The sequence below is a fragment of the Spinacia oleracea genome, chromosome 4 (assembly GCF_020520425.1).
Source record: "Spinacia oleracea cultivar Varoflay chromosome 4, BTI_SOV_V1, whole genome shotgun sequence".
NCBI lineage: Eukaryota > Viridiplantae > Streptophyta > Magnoliopsida > Caryophyllales > Amaranthaceae > Spinacia > Spinacia oleracea.
In genome coordinates this window covers 141,499,009-141,523,504 of record NC_079490.1, presented here as the reverse complement: position 1 = coordinate 141,523,504, position 24,496 = coordinate 141,499,009, and the positions used below count along the sequence as shown (strand labels likewise).

General features: G+C 36.2%; 1 protein-coding gene across 1 annotated transcript; it reads left to right on the top strand.

The window, feature by feature from the left end:
* The first annotated feature begins 494 nt into the window (after positions 1-494).
* On the top strand, positions 495-13,979 carry LOC130471958 (replication protein A 70 kDa DNA-binding subunit B-like). Its single transcript, XM_056842329.1, has 7 exons — positions 495-641; positions 2,242-2,533; positions 2,645-2,747; positions 2,872-2,987; positions 3,046-3,124; positions 13,269-13,380; positions 13,749-13,979. Exons 1-7 carry the CDS (start codon positions 495-497, stop codon positions 13,977-13,979), a joined length of 1,080 nt encoding a protein of 359 aa, XP_056698307.1.
* Positions 13,980-24,496: the final 10,517 nt, after the last annotated feature.

Here is a 24,496-nt window from a genome sequence, read left to right as displayed (position 1 = left end):
TTCTTTTGCTACATAGCCACATCTATTAAATGCTTTAGGTCAAGACACATGCAAATCTTTGTTCATGCTTAGTTTATTCATTAATTCATTAATTCCATGTTCTCTTGTGTGCATTTGTGTTGTACTCAGTATTACACAGCCACATCTCATAAATGTCTATGCCGGTTTTCTACATGTTGAGCATTTTGGTTATTGTACTCAGTCCATGTCGTTTTACATGTTGTCACACTTTTTTTGTTTTTTTACAACACAAAATAACCTTAGAACATGTTATTAGATGTTGTTAATGTTGCAATAGAGAATAAGGATCATTTCTTGAATTTAAATGTACATTTTTGCAACTAAGAGTAAGAAAACCATTCTTTAATACAAATGTTTATTTTGTGACTACCACAATTGGAGTGTCTTTTGATATTAAATACAAAACCACAACGGAAATTTATCAAATTAATATGCTAACATCCTTGTCTCCCTAACGCTGTGAAGGTTTAAAGATGAAACATGAACGTGTACTCTTGAGTGAGCTGAACTCTACCAGCACGGCGTACAAAGTGAGGGTGAAGGTCATTGAAAAAGGTCGTGTCACCAAATCCCCTAAGAAAGGGCTTCTATATCAGCAGATCCTTATGGAAGATGAGAGGGTATGACACACTTTTTTTTTGTCGGCTTCATACATACTCCGGAATTGATAATTTTACTTGCAAATTTTTTAGCCACACATATAGAAGGCCTTGTAGTTATTTTCAGGAGCTGGTGATGTGTTTGGTTATCTGCTTGCTAAATTGGCTGAAATTAACAGATAGTTTCTTAAATTAATCTGTATGTTTTAATGCTTAAATAAACTGTAGTATTTTCCTTCTGGTTTCACCTGCCTAATTTCCTTTCTGCAAATTTGAGGTTTTTCATGTCCATAATTCTTTAAATATGAAATTTACTATAATAATAAATAATATTCTTGATTACTAACCTTAGAGGGTTTAATTGAGGGTTTGATATACCCTTGCAATGCATACATATTAATACTTTATTGATTTACAGAAATTAGCAATTTCAATTTCAAAATACATGTTAGTTTTGTAGCTATTTGTACGTCGTGAGACAGTTCGGTTCCTATCTACCGTTGGTGGGACATAATAACTGAAAGGATTTTAAAAGTCAATATAATACATGTTAATACTTTATTAATTTACAGAAACTTTGCACTTTCCATTTCAAAATACATATTAGTTTTGTAGCTATTTGTAAGATAATAACATATGTTTTAAAAGTCAATATAATACAATTTCGTTTGTTTCTTGGCTTGCCTGATTCTCATGTGTTTGAGTTGTTTTTGATTATTTAGGATAGAAACTCATTTCTTTTCCAACTTTTGGTTAATTCATGTGTCGGGACTTTAGTATTTTAGGACTTATTTATGGAAAATATAGATAACTGTTTCTCAATTCATGGCATTTTTTTTAAATGGTTAAAACACAATATAAATTTACTGTTTCTCATTTTGACCCAAATGATTAATCTTTCAAGTGTTACCCAAGAAATCACATTTTTAACATCAAATATTACAAATTATAAACATAAATTGACAAAGTACATAAACTCGTCAACTTTGTAAAAATAGTGAAAATAGTTATAAAGGCATAAAATTTCACAAGTTCAGAGTTAACATATCAACTATTGATCTGAGTTCGACAGAAGATCAGTTGACCTTCCGGTAGACAAACAAAATTTAGTTGACTATCTCATATTGAGTAGATCAGAACTATATAAGATTGAGGCGAAAAAAATCCCAAAAATTTAATACAATTTCAATAAGCAGAAATAAGTTACCTGGCATAAGTTGGATATAGTAAACTCGCCTCATATTTGACATGATCTGTTACAGAGACTTTAGATTGATCCAGATATAAGCAGAAATAAGTTACCTGACATTTACGTCGTTCAGAAAAAGGCTTAGTTATTTTGATTTCTAAATTTTTAAAGCAAGCAACTGGCAACATCAGTAGAAAATTGAACTGAGTTGCCGGTAGCAAAGGTGGCTCTCTAGATGCTGCAAACCAAGCCAAATCAAAGAACACTGACAATTTCTCTTATTACTAAAACCTATTATGTGATCAAAGAGTGCAGATTACACCTTCTTTTATTTATGTTCTAGAGCCCTTTTAATACTTTGACCTGTTATTTCCAACTTTTCAGCACACATATACGGCCATATATATCTGCACTATTAATGTTTCTGTACAGACTAATAAGGTAGTTGCTTCACAGGGGTACAAAATGCGTGGTGCGCTGTTCGGAGATCAGATTGCAGCATACAAAGATGCCCTCCAGCACAAAGGGACTTATGAAATTGCAGATGCTTCATTCCGATCTGCAGACCAGCAGTGGAAACGAGATGAACATGAGATGGACTTTCAGATGAGTTTCGGTAGGCAGACAGTTGTTCAACCTATTGATCCTGAGGCAGGTCCTATTGTGCCAGATTACCAATGCCTTGCATCTGTGCCAAGGGTTGGGGATCCGGATGACAGATACGGTAATGACCATCTAAAATCTTATACATGCACGGTTTCCATACACATTAACAGTAATGCATTAACTCACCTCCCCCCCCCCCACCCCACCCTATTTTTTTGTTTATAAACAGATGTTCTTGGTGTCGTGTTGTATGTCGATGAGGAAGCTAGGTCAGTTGACACAGCTCAGGGGTGTCGGGCCTTGGTCTGTGAGATTGTCATCTCTGACCACAGGTAAATTTGCAGTAACAATATTCATCACACTCACTAATTGCAGCCATTGAATACATCATTATCTTATTCGTTCACCACTCCGTGTTCACAACTCTGACCAGCCAATGGTTATTTCTGCTTGGAGTGATCTTGTTGAGGCTGAATGTGATGCTTTGTCCTCTTGGGCCGAGAAATTTGTTGTAGTTGGCTTTACTTCTCTTCGTGCTACTTCACACAAAGGTACTACAATCCCAGTACAAGGTTTGTAATTCATGGGCCACGATAGCCAAACGGTTAATATGTATATTGTCTTGCACAGGCTTCTCCCTCGCAACTAGCATTTCTACTTTGATTCACCATGATCCTAAGGGAGACAGGCCAAATGCACTTACTGAATGGTAATACTGTTAGGTTATGATTCATATGACAAAACATAAATCATGCGGAAAAACCATAAAGCCAGGAAAGCATATTATTTACACATAATCATTTAGCATAGTTTAGATGCATACGCTTTGTTGCGTGCCCTCCCTAGCTGCGCCCGAACCGAACAAGAACAAGTCTTTAGGACTCCAAGTGTCGTCCCTCCGTAGATAGTCCAAGCACGTCCGGATCCGCCTTAAGCTTGACCAACTAGGATCGCCCTTAAGGTACTTAGAATTTTCGGCTATTGTAGGCAATTATATGACTGAATTTTTGCTCTCAAAAATCACTTTGAATACTTGAATACTCGATATAAATTATGAGCCCTTAACTCATATTCATAGACCATGGAATAAGTAATCGAATCCTACTAGGATACGAATTAATTAAATTAGAATCCTAGTAGAATTCTTATTTAATTAATTTATCTTTTAGGATTAGGAATTTTAATCATTAAACAAATCCTATACTCTTTAGGTTTCGTATGTGAACACAAACTCTACACGAGCATGACCCGCAAGCGTGTAGGCCATGCCCGCGCACAGCCCACACGGCCGCTCGGCCCACGCGAGCTACAAGCCCACGCGAGCTGCAGCAATGCTCGCAGCCCATTGCTGCGCGCGCTGCCATGGCCTGCTGGGTCTGGCCTTGCGCTGGGCCTGGCGTGGCCTTGGCAGTTCGTGTGGCGCGCTTGGCTTGCTGGGCGATGGCCTGGCTTCGTGCTGGGCCCTCGTCCAGCAGGCCTCGTCCGATGCTTATTCGTACGATACGCTTCCGATTAAATTCCCGGTTCCGAATTCATTTCCGATACGAACAATATTTAATATTTCCGATTCTGGAATGAATTTCCGTTTCGAACAAATATTTAATATTTCCGTTTCCGGAATTATTTTCCGATTCCGATAATATTTCCGATTCTGACAATATTTCCGTTTCCGGCAATATTTCCGATTCTGGCAATATTTCCATTTCCGATAATATTTTCCGATACGTACCATGTTTCCATTTCCGGCAACATCTACGACTTGGATAATATTTATATTTCCGATACGATCCATATTTCCGTTTCCGGCAATATCATCGTTTCCGGAGTATTCATTTCTTGCCTGTGACGATCTCAGCTCCCACTGAAACCAATATCTGGCGATTCTGAATATCCATAGATGGAGTATTTAATGCCATTAAATACTTGATCCGTTTACGTACTATTTGTGTGACCCTACGGGTTCAGTCAAGAGTAAGCTGTGGATTAATATCATTAATTCCACTTGAACTGAAGCGGCCTCTAGCTAGGCATTCATCTCACTTGATCTCACTGAATTATTAACTTGTTAATTAATACTGAACCGCACTTATTAGACTTAACATAGAATGCATACTTGGACCAAGGGCATTATTTCCTTCAGTCTCCCACTTGTCCTTATGGACAAGTGTGCATTTCCTAATTCCTTTGTCGCTCGATGCTTGCTCTTGAACATAAGGTAAGAGTTGTCATCCTTATTATGTCCAGAGGTGTTCCTCGGTTTCAGAGTTCAATTGATCAAATAGACAGATAATCATAGCCTATGATTCATCCGAGCACGGCCATGCATTTCACAGTTTCTAGCTCTCCGAGTGGCCTTGTACAACTTTTAAGCATCTCATCCCGATTTATGGGAGGACAATCCCAATCTTGCGATCTTGAGATTAGACTTCGTTTGATAGGTGATTACTTGAGCGTTGCCTTTATAGCCTCCTTTTACGGTGCGACGGTTGGTCAACGTCAAAGCAACCAGTTCTCAAAACAAGTAATCTTAAATCACTCAGGTATTGAGGATTTAGTGTCTAATAATTTTAATGAAATTTACTTATGACAGATTTTCATCTCTTACAGTAAAGTTTCATAGGTCTTGTCCGATACTAGTCTTCCCAAAGTAAGTATCTATGCAAATGATTATGACATTGCCATGTCCACATAGTTCAAGAAACAGAACTACTAGTCATCTTGCATTCTAATCGTCTAACGTTTTCTATGCGTCCAATTTTATAGAAAACTCCGACTAGGGACCATTTTCAACCTTTGACATTCAAGTTCACTTGATAGATATTTCTTAGTCACAGGACTGGTCTTGACAGTCTATCTTGAATATATCGTCAAATTGAAGGGACTCATCATTTAATAAACCACAAATTAAATGGAAAAATGAATTCTCTTCATTTATTGTGAATGATTAACCAATAATGTTTTACAAAGATTTAAACTCTAAAACTTTAAAACATTAAATAGGGATATCAAAGCCATTCTCCAATATGCTTGATTCCCATAGCTGCAGTGTGCGAGTTGTGCTTCGCCTGCGGCAGAGGTTTAGTCAATGGATCTGATATGTTGTCATCAGTTCCAATCTTGTTTATCTCGACTTCTTTTCTTTCAACGAACTCTCGTAGAAGGTGAAATCTACGAAGTACAAGCTTGACTCTCTGGTGGTGTCTAGGCTCCTTTGCCTGTGTAATAGCTCCGTTATTATCACAATACAGGGCTATTGGTCCTTTAATGGAGGGGACTACACCAAGTTCACCTATGAACTTCCTTAGCCATATAGCTTCCTTTGCTGCTTCATGTGCAGCAATGTACTCCGCTTCAGTTGTAGAATCCGCAATGGTGCTTTGCTTAGCACTTTTCCAGCTTACTGCACCTCCGTTGAGGTAGAAGACAAACCCAGACTGTGATCTGAAATCATCTTTGTCGGTTTGGAAACTTGCGTCCGTATAGCCTTTAACAATTAATTCATCATCTCCACCATAGACCAGGAAGTCATCTTTGTGCCTTTTTAGGTACTTCAGAATATTCTTGGCAGCAGTCCAATGCGCCTCTCCTGGGTCTGACTGGTATCTGCTCGTAGCACTGAGTGCGTACGCAACATCCGGGCGTGTACATATCATAGCATACATTATTGAACCAATCAATGATGCATATGGAATCCCATTCATTCGTCTACGCTCATCAAGTGTTTTTGGGCACTGAGTCTTTCTTAGAGTTATTCCATGAGACATGGGTAGGTAGCCTCGCTTGGAGTCTGCCATCTTGAACCTATCAAGCACCTTATTGATATAAGTGCTTTGACTAAGTCCAATCATCCTTTTAGATCTATCTCTGTAAATCTTGATGCCCAATATGTACTGTGCTTCTCCTAGATCTTTCATCGAAAAACATTTCCCAAGCCAAATCTTGACAGAGTTCAACATAGGAATGTCATTTCCGATAAGTAATATGTCGTCGACATATAATACTAGGAAAGCAATTTTGCTCCCACTGACCTTCTTGTATACACAAGATTCGTCTGCGTTCTTGATGAAACCAAAGTCACTGACTGCTTCATCAAAACGTATATTCCAGCTCCTGGATGCCTGCTTCAATCCGTAGATTGACTTCTTTAGCTTGCATACCTTTTTAGCATTCTTTGGATCCTCAAAACCTTCAGGCTGTGTCATAAACACAGTTTCTGTTAAAACGCCGTTTAAGAAAGCAGTTTTGACATCCATCTGCCATATTTCGTAATCGTAATATGCAGCGATTGCTAACATTATCCGAATAGACTTTAGCATTGCAACTAGTGAAAAGGTTTCATCGTAATCCACACCGTGGACTTGCCTGTAACCTTTTGCAACCAATCTAGCTTTGAAAACTTCAAGTTTCCCATCCTTGTCCTTTTTCAGTTTGAAAACTCATTTGCTTCCAATGGCTTGGTAGCCATCTGGCAAATCGACCAAATCCCATACTTGGTTTTCAGACATGGAGTCTAATTCAGATTGCATGGCTTCTTGCCATTGCTTGGAGCTAGGGCTCGTCATAGCTTGTTTGTAAGTCGCAGGTTCATCACTTTCAAGTAATAGAACGTCATAGCTCTCGTTCGTCAAAATACCTAAGTACCTTTCCGGTTGAGATCTATATCTTTGCGATCTACGCGGGGTAACATTTCTAGATTGACCATGATTCTCACCAGATTCTTCTAAAGATCTCTGAGTTTCATCCTGAATGTCATCTTGAGCATTCTCTAGAGTTTGTTGTTCGACTCGAATTTCTTCGAGGTCTACTTTTCTCCCACTTGTCATTTTGGAAATGTGATCTTTCTCCAAAAAGACACCATCTCGAGCAACAAACACCTTGTTCTCAGATGTATTGTAGAAGTAATACCCCTTTGTTTCCTTTGGATAGCCCACAAGGATACATTTGTCAGATTTTGGATGAAGTTTGTCTAAAATTAATCGTTTGACGTATACTTCACATCCCCAAATCTTAAGAAAAGACACATTTGGAGGCTTTCCAAACCATAACTCATATGGAGTCTTTTCGACAGCTTTAGACGGAGCTCTATTTATAGTGAGTGCAGCTGTATTTAGTGCATGTACCCAAAATTCTAATGGAAGTTTGGCCTGACCCATCATTGACCTGACCATGTCTAGCAAGGTTCTGTTCCTCCGTTCCGACACACCGTTCCATTGTGGTGTTCCCGGAGGAGTCAATTCTGATAGAATTCCACATTCTTTCAGATGGTCATCAAATTCATAGCTCAGATATTCACCGCCTCTATCAGACCGCAGTGCCTTAATCTTCTTGCCTAATTGATTCTCTACTTCACTCTGAAATTCCTTGAATTTGTCAAAGGATTCAGACTTATGCTTCATTAGGTAGACATAACTATATCTACTGAAGTCATCAGTGAAAGTGATAAAGTAGCTGAAACCACCTCTAGCATTTGTACTCATTGGTCCACATACATCTGTATGGATTAAACCCAATAGTTCATTTGCTCTTTCTCCAACTTTAGAGAAAGGTTTCTTTGTCATTTTGCCAAGCAAACATGATTCGCATTTACCAAAATCCTCTAAGTCAAATGGTTCTAGAATTCCTTCCTTTTGAAGTCTTTCTAAGCGTTTCAAGTTTATATGGCCTAATCGACAATGCCACAGATAGGTGAGATCTGAATCATCCTTTTTGGCCCTTTTGGTATTTATGTTATATACTTGTTTGTCGTGATCTAATAAATAAAGTCCATTGACTAATCTAGCAGATCCATAAAACATCTCTTTAAAATAAAACGAACAACTATTGTCTTTTATTAAAAAGGAAAATCCCTTAGCATCTAAGCAAGAAACTGAAATGATGTTTTTAGTAAGACTTGGAACATGGAAACATTCTTCCAGTTCCAAAACTAGCCCGAAGGGCAACGACAAATAATAAGTTCCTACAGCTAATGCAGCAATCCGTGCTCCATTTCCCACTCGTAGGTCGACTTCTCCCTTGCTTAACTTTCTACTTCTTCTTAGTCCCTGTGGATTGGAACATAAGTGTGAGCCACAACCTGTATCTAATACCCAAGAAGTTGAATTAGCAAGTATACAGTCTATAACGAAAATACCTGAAGATGGAACGACTGTTCCGTTCTTCTGATCTTCCTTTAGCTTTGGACATTCTCTTTTGTAATGGCCTATTCCATCACAATAAAGACAGCTTGATGTGGACTTGTCCTGCTTTGATTTAGCATCGCCCTTGGACTTTCCACTTTTCTTGAACGGTCTCCTTCTAGCCTTGAGTAAATCTTTGGCTTCACAGTCCAGTATTATTTCAGCCTTTCTGACAAGGTGAACAAATTCTGCAACTGTTTCTTCTCTTGGTTCACTTAGGTATAGTTGCTTGAAGCGACCAAACCCACTGTGTAGTGAATTGAGCAAGATAGATATTGCCATCCTTTCGCTTATTGGTGTTCCTAGTAGACTTAGGCGATCAAAGTATGAACGCATAAGATCCACATGGAACCTTAGTGGGACGCCTACCCTCTGTTTAGTGCGAAGGAGCTGAACATGTGTTTCTTGGACTTCCATCCTATAACACCTGTTGGGAGAACTAACCTTTAGACCAGACATTGATTCAATCAACTCATGGACGTTCAGGTCCCTGTCCTCCGTGCTTCCACGACAGATATCCCTCAGATTCTTGATGAGCGTAAAAGGTTCATAGGCTACAAACCTTCTAGCCCAATCATCAGGGATATTGTTCAGCATGAGACTCATAACCTTTTTGAGATCCGCATCCCAGGCGTAAAATCTCTCAGGGGTCATGTCTCTGGTATAGTAGCTTGGCATGGGATTGGTCATTACATACTCAAGTCCATTGAGTCTGACTATTTCAACTAGCTTAGCTTCCCATTCAAGAAAATTTGCTAGGTTCAGCTTGACCATAAGCTCAGAACCCATGATGATGTTTTGATTGTTGTTTGCCATAGTTAAAACTACAATTGAAAAGAATAAACAAATAAATAACCATTCACAGTTTCTCTTAATAAACTTAAATTCTAGCATACATGCATAATTCAATGTTCATTAAGCATTTTATTCAAGTTATGTGTTCCGGCAGGTGTGAATAAAATGATTCCAAGATCCTAAAATCATTGAAGAACTAAGCACAGTTTGTCGACTCAATTCTAAAACATCTTAGGTAAGCAAAAGCCTTTTGCTAATAGTCTAGAAACTATTCTTGGTTGATAGGTACGTCTAAGAACTTATTAGGTAAACCTATCAATTTTGCCACGACATAAAAGGACTCCTTACTTATATCGTTGAGTTTCACCAAAACTAACATGTACTCAGAATTATTTGTGTACCTTGCCCCTTTAGGACCAATAAGTAACACCTCGCTGAGCGAAAACTATTACTAGATTGATGTAAAGGATATCCAAGCAAGTGTATATTTTGGCATGGCACCTTTTAACTCAATTTTTAAGTTTGGAACTTAAGGCTCTTACTATGTTGGTTAGATTTTAAGTGAACTAAAATCCTTAATCATGCAACATAATCAAGCTTTGATCTCATGCATTTTAAGACATATTTAAAAGCAATAAATAACTTAAAACATGCATAAGATAAATGTGATCTAGTATGGCCCGACTTCATCTTGAAGCTTTAACTTCAAAGTCCGTCTTGAAAATCTCCGTGGGAGGCACCATTTTCTTCAAATAGGATAAGCTATAATTAAAACTAATTACAACTATTTGATGGTACGCAGACCATATTTGAATTGAAAAACAACTTTGGTACTTTAGACCAATTACATCCTATTTGGGCCATACTAGTCACTTCATAACCTGCAAAACAGTACATATACAATATATACCATTCACCCATTCATTATCATGAATGGCCCACATAGTTGGTTAGTAAAACACATTATGCATCACATAAACATTTGCAGCAATTAATCAAGGGCACCAATAATCTACAAATTATTCAGTCCTTATTAATTCTAATCAAGTTGTTTTAACCTTAAGGATTTGTAGACCTAATCAAGAGTTTATGACTAAAAAAGGGCTCCCACTTAAACCAATAAATTCATATGCTTTACTAATTTTAAACATAAAAATGTATTTCTAGTCTAACCGGAAACATACAAATTTAATTAAAATTTAAAGCTCATATAAATTTATAATTGAATCCAAAAATTTTAATTTAATTTCAGTCGTATTTAAATTAATTCATGATTTTAATTTTAGTAAAATAATTAGAATAAATAAAATTTATTATAATTACAATATTCAAAATTAAAATCCAAGAAAATAATCTAGGCTCCGCATGCTTGCGCGAGGCAGTGCGCGTTGTGGCGCAGCACGCTTGCTACCCACACGCGACTGCTCGTGCCTTGCTCTCACCCCTGCCCACACGCCCATTGCTCACAGCCCACGACACAAGGCAGGGCTACTGCCTTGTGATCGTGCACCATGCCCTTGCTCGCTGCATTCGTACCGCATGGGCGACGAGCTCCCTTGCTCGTCGTCGCATGCCCGCACTATACAACACCCCTTAAGGGTTACACGTAGCGTCCATTGCTTTGTGCGTGCAAGTTATATGAGCGAGTCGCATAAAAATTAAAAATTTATATTCAAAATTAATGACAAATTAATAAATAATATTAATTTCATGACTTTAGGGCGAAAAATCGAAAATTTATTATTTAATTGATTTCCGATTAACATGGATTCAAGTCTAGGTCATAAAAATTAAAATTTAACATAAATTTACAATTTTTATGGTGGTTTTTAATCATAGGTATCTAATTAAATTATAACTAATTATGAAAATCAAATTAATTCTAAATTATTTCAATTTTCAACAAATTAATCATAATTACAAATTAGATTGCATAATTAACAAGGCTAGGCATTCAAACTTGTTAAACATATACAGTAGGTCAATCAAAAATTCAAGATTTATCAACAAGAATCGCAAATATTTAATTTAACATCTTAAATTTACGAAATTTTGCATTCGAAAAACTAAAACCTCCGAAAAGTCATAGTTAGGCTTCGAATTTGAGAATTCTGGGTTCGGCCGAAAATTATTATTTTTGTCAAAATTTTAGAATGCCTTTTACATGCGGAATTGACACAAAAATCACTCGATTTGGATGAGTAACGAAGAAACTGCCGAAAAACTGCGTACGTATAATTAAATAAACGCAATTTGCAATTAATTAACAATTACGAAAATTAATCACCCCTTTTAATTCTTGCAAATTTGTAATATTTAACCATGTTCATGCAATTTAGATTATGAAAATAATAAGAGGCTCGTGATACCACTGTTAGGTTATGATTCATATGACAAAACATAAATCATGCGGAAAAACCATAAAGCCAGGAAAGCATATTATTTACACATAATCATTTAGCATAGTTTAGATGCATACGCTTTGTTGCGTGCCCTCCCTAGCTGCGCCCGAACCGAACAAGAACAAGTCTTTAGGACTCCAAGTGTCGTCCCTCCGTAGATAGTCCACAGCACGTCCGGATCCGCCTTAAGCTTGACCAACTAGGATCGCCCTTAAGGTACTTAGAATTTTCGGCTATTGTAGGCAATTATATGACTGAATTTTTGCTCTCAAAAATCACTTTGAATACTTGAATACTCGATATAAATTATGAGCCCTTAACTCATATTTATAGACCATGGAATAAGTAATCGAATCCTACTAGGATACGAATTAATTAAATTAGAATCCTAGTAGAATTCTTATTTAATTAATTTATCTTTTAGGATTAGGAATTTTAATCATTAAACAAATCCTATACTCTTTAGGTTTCGTATGTGAACACAAACTCTACACGAGCATGACCCGCAAGCGTGTAGGACATGCCCGCGCACAGCCCACACGGCCGCTCGCCCCACGCGAGCTACAAGCCCACGCGAGCTGCAGCAATGCTCGCAGCCCATTGCTGCGCGCGCTGCCATGGCCTGCTGGGCCTGGCCTTGCGCTGGGCCTGGCGTGGCCTTGGCAGTTCGTGTGGCGCGCTTGGCTTGCTGGGCGATGGCCTGGCTTCGTGCTGGGCCCTCGTCCGGCAGGCCTCGTCCGATGCTTATTCGTACGATACGCTTCCGATTAAATTCCCGGTTCCGGAATTCATTTCCGATACGAACAATATTTAATATTTCCGATTCTGGAATTAATTTCCGTTTCGAACAAATATTTAATATTTCCGTTTCCGGAATTATTTTCCGATTCCGATAATATTTCCGATTCTGACAATATTTCCGTTTCCGGCAATATTTCCGATTCCGGCAGTATTTCCATTTCCGATAATATTTTCCGATACGTACCATGTTTCCGTTTCCGGCAACATCTACGACTTGGATAATATTTATATTTCCGATACGATCCATATTTCCGTTTCTGGCAATATCATCGTTTCCGGAGTATTCATTTCTTGCCTGTGACGATCTCAGCTCCCACTGAAACCATGATCCGTCGATTCCGAATATCCATAGATGGAGTATTTAATGCCATTAAATACTTGATCCGTTTACGTACTATTTGTGTGACCCTACGGGTTCAGTCAAGAGTAAGCTGTGGATTAATATCATTAATTCCACTTGAACTGAAGCGGCCTCTAGCTAGGCATTCAGCTCACTTGATCTCACTGAATTATTAACTTGTTAATTAATACTGAACCGCACTTATTAGACTTAACATAGAATGCATACTTGGACCAAGGGCATTATTTCCTTCAAATACAGCATCCTATCTCTTACCCTTTGGCTGAATTACTTAGTTTCTGGTTCACAAGGGCCCTCATTTCCTCAACTTTTTTGCAGGGCTCTCACACACAAGGACATTCTGTCCGACAGGCAAGCTAGGGTGTTGGATGTCAGGAACCCTTCTAAAGAAAGGGTGATCATGACCCTTGAAGAGCTGAAGCTCAAGAAGGCATGCCCCTCTGACTTTATCGTTTTTTTTTTCTCTAAATTCCCAAGTTATATGTTTCCTATTTCGTAACCATAAAATACACTGTGTAAATGTCTTTATATTTTCTCTTCACGAAGCCAACGGTGTTAGTATGTATTTAAACTGCCTGCAACTTTTGCTCAAATCCTCAAATGTAAATCCTTGAATGCAGTTCACATTAACGGTACCATTGTTAGCAGACTCATAAAATGTTCACCCACACCCACTTGCATACTATCTATACTTACATACTCCTCACACCCCACGGTAACACAAAATGAACGTGCCCTATAATATAATGCATATAAATGTCCATAGCTTAATTCATTAACCATGAATTCTTTTGACAGAACACCACCACTTTGCAAGAAGAGCGCCGCTGGTTAAGAGTTGTTGTGCCTGAGCCAGACTTTGATCGGGTTTATGCATACATAGGTTGTTGTACCTGTAGCAAGCGCACAGACGTTCCAGTAGGAGACTCATACACGTGCACAGGTTGCTCACATAAGGATTCTGTTGCTTCTCCCAGGTTTACTTCACTCTGCTTTAATAGTCTGCACTTTACCAACGCACCACACTGACATCTTCCCACATATATAAATGCAGGGTAATCTTTAGCTGTGACATTTCTGATGGCACCGGCGAGCTTTCGATGACCGCCTTCACTACTGATTCTGAAAGGCTATTCAGGATGTCTGCTGCAGACCTCTTCCGCATCAAACACACGGTATGTCTTTTGCATTCTCACACCCACATATGATTCTTTTGTGATTCCCTTTACATTACAAGACAATCATTCAATTTTCTTGCACTCTGTATTGGAAAAGAATATTATTGGTAATGATCCATGATTAGTGTCCTTGCTATTTTTTTTATTTTTTTATTGAATTTGGAGAAGTGAAAAGTTAGTGAGTGTTGGGGTGTTAAAATGGGCCCACCATTTTAACCCAAAAGCCAATAAAACCCACTCAAGCCTAATACCACCAACAAGGCCTCAAAAGGCCCAACAAGGCACTATATATACCCCTCAAAGGGCAAGGTAAAAGGGGCCATTCTCTAACCCTAGAGAAGCCACCCTACTCTCTCTCCCCCCCCCCTAAATACCTCATTTTATACATCAAATTGTACTGACTTGAGCGTCGGAGGCTCCGCCTCGGGGACCCCCCCTTGGCCCGGAGTTCATCTTGCAGGCACCGTACGAGACCGGAACTCAGGATATCAAGGACGCTCCTACCATCGTTTCAACCCCGAAACAGTGAGTGTGGTAGTTAGATTGTGCATTTGTGCGTGTTTCAGTGTGTGTGACTAAGGTGAGGGTTGTAAATGCCGTAGAAAAAGTTCTATTTACACCAGTTCTGTTTCAGACCGTTGGTAAACCAAGCATCAGCTTACACTAAAACAAAATGGTTCCACGAAAAAACCCTATCTAGCTTTCATCTCAATGCATTGGTCATTTGGTATCGTTTAGACATCGGTTAGATAGATATTTTCTGGTAGTTACTATCTTACACTCCATTTGTTTCCAATAAACATGAACAAATCATTAGAATCCATCTAATTCATTATACATAGCACACAAATTCCAGAAAATCAAAAGAACCTCAAAATTTTGAGTTATGATAATTACAATGCAGCTTCAGCTTCTTGTTTTGGTGGGGATAAACAATTTGGTCTTAGTGTTCCTGTTATACAATATTTTCGAAATGATTTCAAGTTGGTATTATATGTACAGTTGTTGATTCTTGAATTGTGGATTACTTTTAGAGTAGATTGTTGAGGGGATAATACGATACACCTGGTTATTGAGCAATCCATACTTGTTGTTTTTCAGTGTGATGGCCCTGCTATTGAGGTTGTGAAGAAGATGTTACGTACTAACCATGTCTTGGTTGAGGTTGGGCCAACAACAGCCCTTGCCAGAAGCAATGCTCTACAGTGGTGCCTTAAACAGGTAGCATTAGAAGACCCCGAGCCAGCACATGTTGCTGAGGATGTTGCTATGGATGTTGTTGAGGATCCTTTGGAGCACACACATGCTGAAGATGCTTCACAGCACACGCATCCTGAGGGTGTTTTGGAGCACGTGCATGCTGCGTGAATACGTCATAAAGCCCTCCCTTTTGTATGTTCACATGGTCTATTAGGTAACTATTATGTGTGTGTGAAAGTTAAGTAGTGCTACAAACATGTACACCTTTTTCAAGCAACGACCATTTATGGTCTAGACTTTAGTATCTAACCTATCTTGTGTGGTGCGGGTTTTTTAAAAGGAACATAAATCACTTATGATTTTATGTTCCTATGAAATACCCAATTGCACCTTTCCCTTATGGAATATGTATTAGGGGTGTGTCTGTAACCTACATTCACTAATTATTAATGCTTCTTATTTTCTCTATATTCATGTTTTTTGAGGATTACGCAAGAAAATACCAAGAAATTATGGCATATATGTAGAAATGGTCTATGTTAACCTTGAGAAAGATGACTTTTGTTGCCACTTCTGTTCAGAAATATTGCACCAAAAGCACATGTCTATCAGGTATAGAATTTGACAACTTGAAGGATATGTATGTTGGTTTAATGCTATATATATGCTACTGCTTGTCAACTGTTTTATCTGCTGCTGCTGCTACTGCTAACTGTAGTGAGTCTGCAAAGCAGCTATGTAATTTTGAAAATGAAGCTGAAGGTCAGAGTGAAGTTGATGATGAAGATGGCATTGCAGCAGAATTGGACTCTTCTAATAGACAGGAAAGTTCTTGCATGAACTTTGTCCTGGATGAAGTATCGATTGATGCAAGTAGTTTTCAACAACTACAAGATGTCATGGAGAAGGTATAAAGGCTAACTAAAGTACGTGCACTTTCAGTTGATACCTACTTGAACGTATGTATATCATCCTGTAGTGTTGTAGGGTTGTTTTCAGTTACTGAACTTGAGTATCTGAAATTCGCACCTTTTTTCTTGAGAGGAGGGGCTGGATAGGTGGGGAGGGGTCATAATATTGTTATCCTTATGGTCTTGTTTAAGCACTCCAGATAGGCAAATATTTGGTCTGATTCTAATTAGTTGAATGTGAATCTGGAAATGCTAATACACTAATCTTCTGCTTATCACAAACTGATCTTTCCAGGGAAGCAAACAACCAAAAATGTAAGGCACCCCTTGGTAAGGACCGAGGAAATAGATGTATCAGAAGCGTGTTCATTTCTCCCTTTATTTTCTGATTCTTTTTTTGATTCTGATTAGTATGATCTAATTTCAATTATGTTCAACTATTTTTCACACAAATACCCTACAAAATAACATCAATTCACTTCAATTTCTGCATTTCAGAATCGATTTCTTGTATTTGATTGCTATTTATCTCTAATTATGCTGATTATCTTGATGTTTTTCTGTTGGTATAAATAATATGCAGTATTTATCTGTTTTTGGTATTGTTGAAGCTCTAGATCAATTCTATAATTGTTTTTTCTGGGGGTTTGCTTACAGGCTAGAAAGGAAATCGATAAGGAGATTAATTGGATTGGAAAAGAGTTTTTTGTAAATTAGAGGAAATGGGGTGTCAAGGGTTTTGGGGTTGTCTGCTGAAGTTACTGAATGTTTTGATGACCCTTGTTGGATTGGCAATGGTGGGGTATGGGATTTTCTTGTTTGTGATGTACAAGCAAGCGTCACCGGATTTCGGTCTTCCACCGATTAGTCCTGAAGAGCCAATGATTCAGCTCGGCTGCCCTTTGATCATGTCCGTAGCACTTTCCAACAGCGTTTTTGATAATCTTCCAAAAGCTTGGTGTGTAGATCCTCACTACTTGGCTAATTTTGAATGTGGTTGTGTGTTCCATTGTTCCTACATTGTTGTTCTTGAGTTCTTGCAAGTATTGTGGACTTTTTTATGCCTGTTTTTGCTACCTTTTTGCTGGTAATTTCGATTGTAGTTCAAAAGTACAGAAACACGATAATGAGACCAATTACCTTGTTATTCAGTTGAGAGGATTGGGATTCAGACTATGTGGATATGGCCTGATTATCAACTTTAGTGCAGGAGTTCTATGAGAGAGCACTGGTTGGCCCTGATTCAGGCATTAGTGTTGCCCAAGTTAGTTGGCACACAAGAGAAAGAATTCACGAAATCTAATGGACTGCTTGGTTCATGATAATATACTTGTAGGTAGTATTCAGTTCATGTGCATTACATTAATTCATGATAATATTAGTTCATTAGTTCATGTGTTATTCAAAGTTGATTTGTAATCTAATATGTTTTAAACTATTTCCATATACTATTTAGGGTCGGGATTTGCTTTGCGTTGTTGTAATTATTTTCCGATAACTTGGGGGACCGTGCGCGCTAGCGCACGGGCCAACAACTAGTTACTAGTAAATATGTTACTTTGTAGAAATTAAAATTTCGAATTTTGTTTTTCATACTTTATATATAGGTTTCATAAAAAATAGGAATATGAACGAAATTGATCATGCATCGTGCAAGTAGAATATGACAAGTTAATGTTTATGTAACAAGATTCTTCACACAAGTACATTTCATAGATGCTCGTTTTTATTTTTAAAAAAAAGGTTTTTATTAGAAGCTAATTTTGTTGAATTAAATATGTCAAACAACCCAAAAAAATTACATTATACGGAGCATAAAACTAGAAGGAAAAGATAAACATATTATACATAAAAAGAAAAAGAAAAAAACGAAAAGAAGTACTCTGTTACTAGTTAATGAAAAAAGATAAACATATTTATACATAAAAAGAAAAACAAAAAGAAAAAACAAAAAAAGGTTATTAGATAAATATTTTAAACTGTTAAATAACTAATTTTATACATTATTAGTTATTTTGAAGAAATATATTTTTACAAAAATGAAAAAAAATTAATTAAAAAATTTATAACTTTTAAATATGTTAAGTTAACTTTAATATCAGTGTAAAATATTTATTGTACACACTTGTAAATAAGAATTTGTGCAAGACTTAATCCCTTGTTTCTTGTGTACAAAAACCTGACTTTCACCACTAAGCCACAAAGCTTCATGCCTATGCGACCATGAACTTTAAGCCATTAATTACTATGGTAGTCAAGAATTTATTGTTATTATAAAATTAATTATTTCACGCGTTTCTTTTTTAATCAAATTTTGATATTGTAAAAATATGAAAAATTTAATAATATAAAAGAAAATGTAAAGAATATTTTGAGACGTTCAAAAAGGAAAACGTAAAGAAAAAAAAACAAAAAGTATGTTATCTATATTATTAAAGCAGAGTGAAAGTAAATGTGAAGCCTCTAAAATCTCATCCCTCAACTCTCATCGACTCTACTATAAAAGGAAATTTAATAAATACAAAAAATCAACTAACAAAGTCAATAAAAGGAAACGTTATTGAAAAAAATATTGATTGCCAACTTTTTAAAATTGCTAACATCGTTTACAATATAAAAAAAATATTTCAACTTAATAAATTTAGGAGACGGATAATTTGTTTAGTATTCAATAAATTTAATAGCTTTGTAAAAAAATCCCTTAAAATATTTTATTGGTTATTAATCAATTACATTCAAATGGAAAAAATCATAGTTAACCCCCTAAAAAAATACGGAGTAATGGAGAACAAAATTGAAAAAAAAAGGGATGGATAACCGATTTTTAGATTTGGTATCCCGCTTAATTACTTGCCAACAGATTTCAGTGTGGGGGCGGGGGTAGTTGAAATAAGTTGGTGTTTTTTTTAGAGAGGTGGGGGAAAGTAATCGGAAAAGATTGGTCGGGTTTAGTGGTAGTGGTGTTGTGATGATAAAAAATATTTTGTTGCCTCTAAGTTAATTGGGAATGTGAGAGAAAGCGAAAAGTTGATATTAAATTGAGTTGTAGAGAGAGAAAGTATTGGTGATGAAGGTAGATGAGGAGAATGTCGCAGCGTTGGAGGAGGATTGGTAGTGGTGCAGAAGAGGAGACGGAAGTGGATTTTCTATTAGACAGCAATGAATAATCGATGGCAGTGGGTGAGTAGGTCGTTGTGCATTTTTGGTAGTCAATGGTGGAAATTTCTACATAAATGATTTTTACAAAGGTTAATGGTTCTAAATTTGAAAGTTGAATGTCCATAGACTATATAGGTCGATAAAGAACAAAAAGAACCGAAAAGTTTTAAAAAATATATGGTACTCCCTCATTTCTTATAACGATTTATGTTTTCTTAATCGAGTATCCCAGAAAATGTTTTATGCATGTTTCACTTTATTTCTATTTTAAGTCATATAATTCTTCCCACTTTTAGAGAAATTTGTGATTTTTTTTTTGAAGTATTGTGAAAAAAAAATAAAGAAATAACACATGATTGTTTTTTCCTTCTCAGCCATCCTATATCCATTTTATTTTTGTTCTTTTTCATCAAACAAACAATTAAATTTTGTACATTTTCAATAAAAATACACAACAATAATTATTTTTTCTTACACTTATTTGTCTTTTCCTAATACATGTGTTACATTATTCACAAAGCACGAAATGTAATAAGAAATAGAGGGAGTATGAAATTAATATTATGAATTAGTAGCCCACACATGATTATCAAATAAGGGACAAAGAAGATATTTAAAAAGTGTAATGGTATTATTGTGAAATAAAGTACACCTAAAATAAAAATATTCAAAATTGGAAGAATTTTATGGAATACCCTAAACAAAATGTAGGAAGAACAAAAGAAAACAAAGGGATCAAAGTATTATTACATCTTAGGCGACCAACATTATTGTTTAAATGTATCATCAATTTGTGTTAAGAAAATATATATCTGCATAATACACATGCCAATTAGACAAACTGAATTTCATCAACTTTAACCAATATTTTGTCCTTTTGAAAAAAAAAAGAAAAAGTCACAAAAATTATCTCTATATTTTCTATCAAGAATAATTGACATACATATAAATATCCCGTGCAATAGCACGGGCACAAACTAGTTTATTATTTTTTCAGTTTCATTAAGTTCAATCCCAGTGCAGTTATCAAGGTAATTTTTATTCTTTTGCTTTGTTCATACTCCGTATAATGTACAAGACTTGTCCATTAGTTAAGAGACTTTGACCTCAAACATCCTAACCAGTGAGGCAGTGGTCATTGTCCCGCGGAGGCTGGTCAGAAACAAAATAAGGACACGAAAGCCTGTTTTTTGAGCATAAGAGCATGTTTATCAAACACCTTAATTTGGTCTTCAAGCTAATAAAATATACTCCCTCCATCCCAAAATATAGTGCCTGTTTTTCTAAAATGGTGTCCCTAAATGATGTGCCTATTTCTATTTTAAACCATTAATTTTTACCCATAATACCCTCATGCACTAATTGTAATTCCAATATTGTCCTAAAAAATTCAGAATTTTTACTTTGAAAAATGTACTTTTTGACTTTTATTCAACTCATGTGCTTGATTTTTGTGTTTTTGAGGCCCATTTATTATGTACACACCTTTAATCTTTAATTTCTCTCTCCATATAAGCCATCTAACATGTATTTTATCTTAAAAGTACAAATAATTATTGTTTTATTAACAATGATATACTTTACGTTAATAACCGTGATTTTGGTCAAACGGGCACTATATTATGGGACGGAGGGAGTAATATTTTTCCATTTCTCTTTCCCCACACCAAACTCAACACCAACAACATTTATCAAACACCAAAAATATCATCTCTCTCGTACATCATCTATACTCCACCTACATTTATATCTCATGATATTTTTTTTTAAATCAAAATTAATTCATTAATAAAAAGTCATACGACATCTACAATTGATATATAAATCTATCAAATACATAATAAATCGAATCAAATAAAACTCATTTTCTGCAAAACTACGATCATCGCGTATCGAACATCTTGTATACCCTCTAACACATCGTTGTTTGATACAGCCTTCAACGAGGGGGTCTTTTGATCTGTTGTAATTTTGATATTGAATTAAATCAGATTCAATTGATTGTAGACGTAGAACTAACATCTGTTGCGACACCGCACAAATCTTCATCGCTGAATCAATTTCTCCTGCAAGATTAAATAAAATTTCCCTCATACACCAGACATTTAGGATCCTCTAACATAAGAACCCTAAAAGAAGAAGAAAAACATGTCTTTTGAGGGAGAAACGTTTCTCGCACAAGTAGGAAGTATTATTAAAACCTTAAAAACCAAACAAAATTAAAGACAGAACAACAAAATAAAAAGCTCGGGGTTTCACCGATAAAAATTGATGGAAGCCCTTCGATATTCACTAATTGAGGCTAGAGTTTAAGAGAGGGAGAAGAGGGAGAGATAACGATCGTCTAGAGCTTTGCACATTCAATCTTCACTTGAGAAGTTCCAACTTATATTTAACATATTTATAATCTCATGATATTGTTATGGATAATTATATATCTATATAATCAAACTATTAGTGGCATAATTAATCGTTATTAATTAAGTTAGTGGAATATTAATTGTTTATTAATTAAATTTTATAATCAGCTAATAAATATTTAATAAAGTGGAGCGTTACAAGTCGCCCCATATTATTCAAAACCGCCACATATACCCTCCTTTATTTATCCTTCATTCGACATTTACCAACTTCATTTACCCTCTTACCTTCTCACCCCAAACCGGACCACCACCGGCCAGCACCCCCGTCTACCATACCACCGCCGCCGCCGCGTCGCCGGCGACAAAATGCGTAGTAGTGGCCGAGTCTGTCGGTGAACCGTCGAATTCACAAGAGTTTTTTTTGTTAGAATTTTTTTTCCGAAACTTGTGCATTTTTAGCTTGTACCATTGTACGACTTATGAATTTTAAGCTTGTAACATGGTACAGACTTATGAGTTTTTAGCTTCGACCATGATATAGATTTATGCAGTTTAAGGTCGTACCATGGACGGATCTTACAATTCATAAGTCTACTCCATGGTACGAGCTTAAACTGCATAAGTCTATACCATGATCGAAGCTAAAAATTAATAAGTCTAGAATTTTTTTTTTTCCAAGTAGATTAAATCAAATTAAACAGCAAATCAAAACCTTAAATACTATAGACTTATGCATATTAAGCTCACACCAAATTGCATAAGTATACCCTGGTCGAAGCTAAAAACTCATAATTCTGTACCATGACACAAGATTAAAATTCACAAGTCTGTACCATGATACAAGCTAAAAATCCCAAAAATTCACAAATTTTTTCGAAAAAAAAAATAAAAAAAATATCGACGTTCCACCTGTATACTCGACCATTACTACACATTTTTTTGCCGGCAACGTGGTGGCGGTGGTGCTGGCCATCCGTGGTGGACGGAGGTGTGAAGGTAAAAGGGTAAATGAAGATGGTTTATAAATGAGTAGTGGGGCGATTTTGAGTAATATGGGGTTGTAATTATTTCAAGTAATAAACTTAACTTCACTTGTTAAGTATATATATAATTTTTTCAATAATAAACTTAACTTTGTTACCTAAAAACTCGATCATTACAAACTTTAAATTAGTGATATTGCATACTATCAACATATAAGTGATATAACTAATCCATCACTAGTTATAATATCCATTTTATAGGAATTGTAAATTAGCAATGGATATAGCAAGATTTTGATTTTCTAAACACAAAACCAAGATGTTTGATAACTATGGTCTAATAGCTAACGATATTAGACCGTATCGTAAGTACTAACCATATGTTGATGCATCAGCTAGGTGAAAATAAACCACCAGTTAACCAGTAACGTGTTCCTCTTGTTTACCATGTTTAAGCTACTAGCCTACCAGTTCTGTTCTGGATGAAGAAAATTGTGACGTATTCTCTAAGTATCTCCACTTGACACTCCACACCTCTTTCACAAATGGTTACGAATATTTGTACCGTCTTCCTCATGCCACATTACTATAGCCGTATCATAAATACTTATGACCCTTCAACCACAAGAAGAATTAAGAGAAAGGTCTTCCGAAGACAAACTCAACATGTGGACCCTATATTGCAACACTTCCTGCATCTTATCAATAAGAAAAACAATTGGTACGCTCCCTCCCACCCTAATACGAGTAATAATCACGCATAAGTCATCATTGCTAACTGTTCCGCCTATTGTGTATGGACTATGGAGTCCAACCATATCATCAACGAATAACGTAGAAATTCCCTGTAAACTCCACCGGACATTAATTTTCTTGTCCTATTTAATTTCACCATGACTTACCGTGTGTCCCACTATTCAAATTTTCTTAAATTATTATTGTATGTACTTTGTACGAGTACATGGAACTAAGGAAGTATTTTCGGATATCTGATATGTGTTACATATCAGATCAAAAGATAAATAGCTCGAATACAAAATAGGGAAAAAAGAAAGTATCATTCATGTTAAAAAAAGTAACATTTTTGTTTAAAAAGTATCATTCAATTTTATTTTTTGTCTTTTTCCTATTTTATCTTGTGCTATGATATACTCCTCCGTATTTATTTAAGAGATACACTTGGCCGGGCACGGGTATTAAGAAAAAGAATTGAATGAAATAAAGTACTTCCTCCATCCCAGATTAGTTGTTACACTTACCTTGTTTGGTTATCAATTGTTATTTTATTTAAAAAGTAGATGTGATAGGAGTTAATGGAGTATATTTTTAATTGAATGAGAAAGAGTATGGGGACAAAAAAGAAGTTAGTGGGAAGAGAGTGACAATATAATAATTGTAGGTCATTCCTATTTTAGAAGTGTAACAACTAATCTGGGACGGAGGAAGTAATAAAACAAGTGGGGTTGAGTAGATATTTTAATAAGAAAAACAAGTGGGGACCATGTCATTTTAGGGAGTGAAGGGTGAGGAGTAGATATATTATTTAATTAGATAGTGGGGTTGACAAGTTACTAAAAATGGCAATGTGATAAATACAACCGAAAAAGACAATGTATCTCTTAAATAAATACAAAGGGAGTATATTTGCAAGCACATATAGATATGCAAAAAGTACTTCCTCACATAGGACCGTGTCACCCAAATTATGAGTAGAAAGAAATACTCAAATCCCAAACCGATGCCATGTCATGG